General features: G+C 48.3%; 1 protein-coding gene across 4 annotated transcripts in view; it reads right to left on the bottom strand.

Annotated features, from left to right (window-relative positions):
- Window positions 1-8,605, bottom strand: part of Myo19 (myosin XIX) — a 30,787-nt gene that overhangs the window by 10,788 nt on the left and 11,394 nt on the right. For 2 of the 4 annotated variants that reach the window (XM_028772356.1, XM_028772357.1), the window contains 10 exons: window positions 7,483-7,552; window positions 6,795-6,897; window positions 6,101-6,197; window positions 5,937-6,013; window positions 4,252-4,342; window positions 3,751-3,922; window positions 2,045-2,118; window positions 1,182-1,303; window positions 917-1,030; window positions 492-668 (listed from right to left, as the gene is read on the bottom strand). In XM_028772356.1, coding sequence (XP_028628189.1) covers window positions 492-668; window positions 917-1,030; window positions 1,182-1,303; window positions 2,045-2,118; window positions 3,751-3,922; window positions 4,252-4,342; window positions 5,937-6,013; window positions 6,101-6,197; window positions 6,795-6,897; window positions 7,483-7,552 — 1,097 coding nt within the window. Of the gene's footprint in view, window positions 1-491; window positions 669-916; window positions 1,031-1,181; window positions 1,304-2,044; window positions 2,119-3,750; window positions 3,923-4,251; window positions 4,343-5,936; window positions 6,014-6,100; window positions 6,198-6,794; window positions 6,898-7,482; window positions 7,553-8,605 lie in introns of those variants that run through there. The other 2 variants (XR_003712010.1, XM_028772359.1) reach the window with 2 other exon arrangements.

The following is an 8,605-nucleotide window of genomic DNA, read 5'->3' as shown; positions in this document are numbered from 1 at the left end:
ACAGGTGGATTTCTGAGTTTGAGGCCAGCCTGGTCTACAGAGTGAGTTCCAGGACAGCCAGAACTACACAGAGAAACCCTGTCTTGAAAAACCAAAAAAGGGCTGGAGAGATGGCTTAGTGGTTAAGAGCACTGACTGCTCTTACAGAGGTCCTGAGTTCAAATCCCAGCAACCACATGGTGGCTCACAACCATCCGTAATGAGATTGGATGCCCTCTTCTGGTGTGTCTGAAGACAGCTACAGTGTACTCATCAATAAAATAAATAAATAAATTAAAAAAAAAAAAAAAGAAGAGCCATGTGTAACATGGACCACTTCAAGGCAGGTCAGATAGATTAGCAAAGATCCTAGGCAGGGCTCAAGAGAGTGAGTCTGGATTTTGAGGAAAGGACACTGAGGAGAAAGAGGATGTCCTACAGGAACGATTCTGTCCATGCAGCAGTGACTCAGCGTTCTTACCCAGGAGCTGTGTGCTATGGCCCAGACTCACCTTGTTCTTCTCCACCAGGCCCGCTGTGTGGTATCGTACAGGTCCTGCGAAATGCACAACCACAAAGCTGGGCTCCCGGCTGAGCTTGTTATGGCCCAGGCACGGCTTGCCTGCCAGCGTGCTCTCGATCCGCGTCTGTAGTTGTGCTGCACTGCTCGGCCGATTAAGGCGGCATTCCTGTGGGAGTGAGCAGTCATCCCAGTGACAGGTCTTCCCACACCTGCCCCATCCTCAGTGTCTGGACCCATGGTAGCAGAGTTGTCAAGAGCATTATAGCAGCTCCAGGGGAAAGCACAGGGATTAGCACACTTATTTGTAGATGGGGGAGAGAGACAGACAAAAGAGCACACAAATAATCACCAAGGCACCAGAGAAGCCCAGAGACCGGCCAATTCTGTTGCTCGGCTCACTGCTTAACCTCTTACCTCATTTATGAGGGAACAGATGCTGATGGGGCTCCCTTCGAGGAGATCTAAACAGGTCTGGTTGTCCTGGTAGTTGACAAATGACCACTCCAGGCCCTCAACTTCGTATTCCTCCTAGGAGCAGGGGTGGAAGAAAGCAAGTTCCAGAATAGCATTAAGGAACAGGAATATATTAAAACAGTTTTGTACATACAGTTATTATTTATCAATTAATAAAACAAGGAACAAAGGTGCCTCCAGAAGGATGACTTGCCCTATTCCTCACCTGCTGGGCCCTGAGGTAGTGAGCCACGAAGTGCTGCTGTAGCTTCTCATTGGCATAGTTGATGCACAACTGTTCCAGGCTGTTGTTAGGAAATGACTCAAACCCATACACATCTAGCAGACCTGAGAAGAGAGGAGAGAACCATGGATACCACATGGTGGGAGAGATGACAACCACAGGAGCCCAAGTGGCTGGACCCTTGCTGCAGCCTCCATCAGTCTTGGGATGAGGTTGAGTGATGACAGTCTCCTGTTCCCACAACCCACCTACATAGGTCCCAAGACCTCTTCCCTTGCCCTATACCACATCAGAGCAAACAGAAAGCCAAAAATCTGAATGAAGGGCAGCCCAGGCATTAGCCCACTTTCAAATCTAAATCCTCTGGCCCCAACTGGTTTCCCCTTGAGGATCCTGGGTCTTGCTTTTTGTGTGATCCCAGGGAATGTTCTCTGTATCGACCTTGTTCAGAGGACCTTATCTCCCCAGCCTAGCTGATGCTCCCCTTTGGCATCTCTAGGCTTTAATTTCTCCCTATTTGACTCACCCAACCCGAAGTTACAACAATGTTGCCCTCAACTGTGTCTCTGACTACCTTCCTGGGACTAGGAGAAAAAGGACCATTAGGGATAAGGCATAAACTGATGTGAGAGCCACAGACGTGTTGCCATATGTGGGCACTCAAACATAGAAATACCATCAAACTCCTGGATGAACAGATGGAAGGATGGATGGATAGATGGGGAGACTAGCAGAAAGAGGGAAGGAGCTGCTCACAGGCACCCATGAGACCCAGGGATCCTTCCTCCACCCCTGATCCAATGGCTTATTTTCTGGAGGGTTCCTGGCAGGGTGAGCCCTGCTACCTATGAAGGCAGTCCATGAGCTGGAGTCTGCACAGATGCTGCTGTTGATCACAGATACCAGCCAGTCGAAGAGCCTGTTGGTGGGAAAGAGTAGGATGTGGTGAAACTGTTCTCCCAGGAAGGGCGCCACATGCCAAAAGGCTCTGAGTTCTGAACCTACCAGGCCAAAGGCTAAATCTTCTTGTTTCTGGGTTATGCAATCTTGACCTACTGCAGCAGCAGGCTCTGGGCATATATTTCCAGGTATACACAGATCTAACCTGTTCTAACAAGACAGGACAGCTAGACTCCTGGGTCAGGCAGGGTGTGGGTCTGCATTAGTCACATGACCCATTGCCAGCTAATGCCATGACTAGAAGATATTGGCAGGTCCCAGTCGTGTTTATAATAAGCTGAGTAATACTGAATTCCCCCGAAAAATGCTTAAGGAGCTGCCACATCCTACTCAAGCCTGCATGAGGGGGGCCAAATCACAAGATAATGGCATTCCCGATTCTGCAACTGTTGCTAGCCCCGAGAAAATGAAACTTCTATACAAAGAGGCACCAAGCACAAAACTGTTCAACAGACTTCTTTCCTATACATTGCCTTCCCCTACTCTCATTCTGGAAATAGGGCCTACATATAGACTCTTATGGAACTAGCAACCCCTACTTCAGCCTAAAATGTGCTGGGCTTAGAGGTGGCCACTATGCCTTAGTTTCTCTTTAAGTAATTACTCTCCAGCTGGTTTAATTCAGTAGACTTTTTTTGGCAACAGGGGTTCAAACATTCATGGAAGATACTAAAATGAGTGGACTATTATAACATGACTGCTTCCATGTGTAAAATGCTCTTTAGCTAGAAGCTTGTTCTACTTCTAACTTTCCATTGTACAATTACTTGTAGAGTTACTTAAAAATCTTTTGGCTGCTGGGTGTAGTCACATACACCTTTAATTACAGTACTGACAATGAGTTCTAGGCCAGCCAGAGTCACACAGTAAGACCCTGTCTTAAAATAACCTGAAGTACAAAAATTCCACAACTTCTGACCTAAAACCTGCTTTGAGGCAGAAGTACCTATCTCTAGTTGACATGGGCTTAGGAGGACCTCAGATTCTTGGCTCTGAACAGGCTTGTCAAAAATCTTACATACTCCTATATAAACACTGGCCATAATAATCTCAGGGGAGTCTGAGCATGTTAGTCTTTACAAGGTACTCTGAGGTTCTCAAAACTCAAGATAAGACAGTATGTGACCACGTGGCCAGAGGATGCAGGTGCCTATGTCATGTCTGAAGAAAGGTGAGGACCCACCTTCCCTGCCATGCTGGGCTCCCACCTGTTGTGTATTCTGGTGGCACTGACTGTGAGCTGAGCTTCTGGCTCCACTATGCTATCTAACTCCGCAGATGAATGACCTAAGGTATTAGGGTGGAGGTGACAGAGGGGCCTATCTACTACTCAACACTCTGAACTTGGAACTGTAAAGGTGGAGATCACCTTTGGAGCAACTTCTCCATTCAATATAGGTGCAGAGGCCAAAGGCAGTGTTTAGGGCAAACCTGGGGGCCATGCCTTGCATCTCCTGGGAGCCCAGCAACTGGTCCGCTTTCTCCAGCCTCCACCATCTTAGACCTATATCTATTGCCTGACAAAGTTTGATCCAACCCTAGACAGGCTAAGAATCTATGGGGAAGTGAAGGCCCAGAGTAAATCACTCACCGTGCATAGATGAGTTTGGCCAGACAGTCTCTGCGTGTGTCACACTCAGCTCGGGAGCAGGGCTTCTGGAACACCTGCTGCTGCTTGCCTGCCTTGATGGTTCGAATCCGCATATTCTCCAGCAGCATGCTCTCTGGGAGCTGCAGCAGCAAGGCTGAGGTCCTGACAGAGACTGTGAGAGGAGAGTCCTCCTTAGGCAAACACTCTCCACTGGAACTGAGTGGATGAAGAGCCTTGCCCAAGGCCTCCTTACATGGCAGAGGCAGGACTTGAAGTCACAGTGTTACAAATGGACAAATCACTTTCCAAGCCACCCGACTCTGATTGTTGGAGACAACATTGTTGGCTTCATCAGAGGATGAGGAGTAATTATCCATGGTGGGCCTTACAGCAGACGGTTTAATCAAGGGTGCTAGATTGAAAAGTTCACCCTTCAATTTCCCACTGCATTCCACTAACACTAGTCATTCCTTCCAGGTGCATTCTCCCATCTTTGCTCACCCTTGGTACCATCCATCAGTTGGCAGGGCTGGGCTTCATCCTCTGAGTCAACAAAGTGGACATTGCCAAGGTGCAGTAGTCCAGCTAGGACCTGAAGAGCAGAAGGGAGGTCAGGAAGCAGAGGCTTGACCTGACCAAGAAGACACATCCTCATGCTGATGTCACAACAACAGAAGGGAGCTCCCAATGACTGCCTATCTCGGTCAGGCATGATTTCGTATGGTAGAGATCCCAACACAATCTCTTCAACATTCTGTGAGGTACATGCCATGAGGATGCCCATAACAGAGATAGGAGGTTAATGTCCAGCCTAGGAGAGAGGTGAGATTAGCATCTAGGCAGCAGACTTCAGATACCTTCCAGAGCAACGAGCAGGGCCTGCCTCCACTCATCCTCTGTCCCGCTGCTCACTTCAGAACAGTCTGCATGGGAGTACTGCTCCTGTTAGTTACGGGCCAGGGGCATTTCTGCCTGGTGGGGCTTAGCCATGGTTTCCTGGGCCCTTTCTCAGTATTACTGGGCTGTGATAGTCCAGCCTAGGGGAGGAACTGTGATCTTGGTCTCTGCAGTAGGTGCCACCCTTCTGCCTATGCCTTCAGTGACCTATACAGGCAACTTCAAGAAGCCATGATGGCAATGAGAACCCTTGGAAGATCCAGTAACCTTGGAACCCCTGCACCTCATACTAAGAGAACAGAGCCTCTCCTGCCATTGCTATCTGGTCCCAAGACAGATCATCTCTACATGCTACTGGTCTTTTGGTCTCAAACTATTAGGGCAGTCTGGCTGTGGCACGGGGTCATAACATCTTCAGTGGAATGGATTAGCCTTGCAGTGGGAAACCACCTTCCTGATCATAGTGTCTTCCCTGCTATCTAAGTATGTCATAACACCTTCAAACCAGCACTCATGCACACTCCTAGTGTTGTCCACTTCCTCTGGCCTGTCTCCATGTACTGCCATTCTGCACAAATGCTTATCTCACAGTGTCCATACTAGGGGAGGCACCTTAGCTTCCTAAACACCATGTGGAGGCCATCACTATCCCCGTCTTCCCGTCCCTGTTCCCAGCCTACCCTATACATTACACCTTGTTGCTCTAGGGCATGAGGAAGTGAGGCAGATGAGGCTAGCTCTCTGGGTTCCCAGAGGGACAGGGAGGCAGAGGACACGGTTGGGGAAGAAGAAGAGGTAGGCATTTGGAATGACAACTCCTGAAACCAACTTTGTCACTTAGTGGTATCTTGGGTTTCTCTATCTTAGATTTTTTTCAAATATAAAATGGAAATAATCTTTATGTGCAAGAGACAGTTGATAAAAGCAAGTGAGCTAAGAGGTGTGACTATAATTTCTAAGCTTTCAAGTGTCACACAAGCAGGAAAAGATGATTTCTCTATTCTTGTCATGGTAATAAAACCTGCCCCAAGGTGCTTGTGTTCTGGGCTTGCAGGTCACTGCACTAGTTCATTACTCAAGGACTATATGACATGTCACTGACCCTATAGCCAGTCCAGTCCAGCACCTGTTTCCAGGTTCCTCACAGAGTGGCAGCCAGCTCCTTGGATATGGTACAATAGGGCCTGAAGTCCTAGACACTCACAGAAAGAGAGTACCAAGTCCAGGGACAATCCATGAGAAGGGCCACCATCACCTCTACATGTAAGTAGCATGACTTTTCTTCTGACCTTAAAGATGTTGTTCTGGGTGGGGGTGTCGATGCCCAGATGGAGCATGGCCTCTCTGGTCACCTCGAAACAATCCTCTGAAAAGAATCCATGTCACAGCCCAGTGGTCAGCAGGGTCAGTGGGGGAAAGGAGACAGGCTGTGGGCAGAATGGGCTCCTCCTACCTTCCAAACTGCTTTCTGGATTGGGTAGCCAGGAGAAGGCGGTTCCCTCAGGGAGGTACCACTGTAGCCTTTCATCTTTGGTGGCTCCTTTGCAAATCTGTGAGAAGGGGTGTACAGGAGACTGAGCTGGGGGTAGGAGGCCCTACAAATCTGGGGTTAGAATGAGGAGCACGAAATGGCAGCAACACTGACAGGCTGAGCGCAGAGTATGGGGTAAAAGGAACATCTCTGTCCAGGATGTCTCCAGCCTCATTTAAAAAACCATCTTCCCAGAAAGCTGGTGGTTTGATGCAGGATACATGATTCTTTCAGGGGAGTCATCATCTCGATTAGAGAGGTATCTCCTTGCCAAAAGAAGCTTCTTATGGGTGCAAGGAGCCCTACCAGTGTACTAGAAAAGCCCAGTTCAGGGAAGAAGGAACAATTCCAGAGCAGCCCTCTAGCTATTATGGCAAAGTGTCTATCCTAAAGTGTCCTCAGTCTAGTGTGGGTAATGTAACTTCTATTTAGAAGACAGAGCCCTGCTCAAGGACCTTCTGGTCTGACAGCACAACATAGCTCTGGGCCCACACTGTGCCTGGTGAATAGCTCTGCTTGAAAGCAAGCCAAGGGGCCATGTATAGAGCATGCTAGGGATAGAGGGACAAGCCACCCAGCCTTGCATGTGGCACCGTGCATTTCATCTGACACAGACCTGGTAGAAGATGTGGAAGTTCCTCTCACTGGAGGCCTGACAGGCCACACGGGTTTTTTCTAGGAGGTAGGTCTGGACTGCAGCTCCTGTCATCTGCTGGGCTCTGGCACACAGAAGCAGAGCCCAGTATTATTATCCCTTCATCCCATAGCCATTTACTAGTGATAGCTGTACACCAGACTGCCACCTAGCAAATCCCTTCCAAGCTTTCTTGGGCAGGGAACATCTAGAGAGTCCTTGGGAAGCCAGGTGTAGTGGCCAGGAAGAGCAGGAGTTCAAGGTTAACCTGGGCTATACGAGACTGTCTCAGACAACAAAACTCAAATGTCTTTGAGTGTTCTGGGACATTCTCTTGCATGTAGCTCAGGTAGGCATGAGAATCACCTCTGTGAGCCAATGCCTGAGCTTCAGATTCAAGGTTCTATCCCAAAGAGGCATTTAACAAGACGTTTCTGAGCACGAGAAGCCATCATGAGCACACAGTCCATGAGAACATTAGTTCAAGGTCACAGTAGCTTTCTAGGTTTTCTAGGTTAAAAACAGGACACCTCCAGAGTTCACCAAGATCAAGAAACCCATAGATACAACAGATAAGCTCTGAGGATGGCTTTGCCCAGGTTGGTGACTGCCCAGCTGCTTCCAGTCCCCATCTCTGCTGTCCCACTTGCTGAATGGCAGTAGCTATTACCTGTTCAGCTGGAGCTGGATGAACTTCCCAAAGCGACTGCTGTTGTTATTCCTCAGTGTGCACGCGTTCCCTAGAGATCACACCTCTGTTTACACCCGCTCTCCCAGGCTTGCAGAATTTTCACAAGCTGCTGTGGCTGTGTCCCTCTCTCTAAAGGCTCTGTCACCTAAAGGCCCCTTTGCTGATTTTTCTATGTCATGAGGGTCAGGATTAAGGAACGTACACATAGGCTTTGGCAAATGGGTTCTGGATCAGGAACAGGAATGAACACACTTAGGTGGCAAGGGCTGCGTTTTTTCTTTTTACGTGTATGAGTGTTTTGTCTACATTCATGTATGTGTACCACATATGTGCCTGCAAGAGGTCAGAAGAGGTGGTTAATCCCTTGGAACTGGAGTTATGTGATGGTTGTGAGCCATGTGGATGCTGGGAACTGAACTCAAGTCCCCGGCAAGAACAATCAATGCTTTTAACCACTGAGTTCTCTCTCCATCCCCAGTCAAGGAAGATGAAAGGAAGCTGTTACTACAGGTTTTACACAGATATAGCAAGTGGACTCAAGGCCCAACATGGACACTAAAAGGTATGGCACCAAAAGCCAGGTGTAGTTGCACACTCCTTTAATCAGAGCCAGAGGTTAGCAGACATCTGTAAGTGTGAGGACAGCCTGGTCTTCATGAGTTCCGGGATAGCCAGAGCTAGATAGTGGGAACTGTCTCAGAAAACAAAAACAAAACAAAAAAACAAACAAACCAAAACAACTCCCTTCCCCCACAAAACAACAACAAAAAACCAAAACCCAAAAAAATCAAAATATCTCCCAAACATCCCACAAAAGCTATGCCACCTTTGACAAATTTCCTTTTGCAACATTAGGATACTCAACGGAAAGATAAGATTTAGACTGGATGAGCCAAGGCACTTGCTATTCAACTGTTTTAGATGTGCCAGATGGCACCAGCTCTATCCAGAAAGGGGTCTCGCAGATGCTAGGCTCTGGCACCAAGCTGTATCCCCGTATGGTAGCACCTTTAATAGACGGAAGCTGAGGGAATCTGGGAAGAGGTTGGAGCCTAGGTAGTGAAGAGTCATTCTCCAGCCCAGAGAGCGGTCTTCCAGTACT

This window comes from Grammomys surdaster, unplaced genomic scaffold (genome assembly GCF_004785775.1).
Source record: "Grammomys surdaster isolate TR1022 unplaced genomic scaffold, NIH_TR_1.0 213, whole genome shotgun sequence".
NCBI classification, from domain to species: domain Eukaryota; kingdom Metazoa; phylum Chordata; class Mammalia; order Rodentia; family Muridae; genus Grammomys; species Grammomys surdaster.
This window is presented reverse-complemented; position numbering and strand designations above follow the sequence as displayed.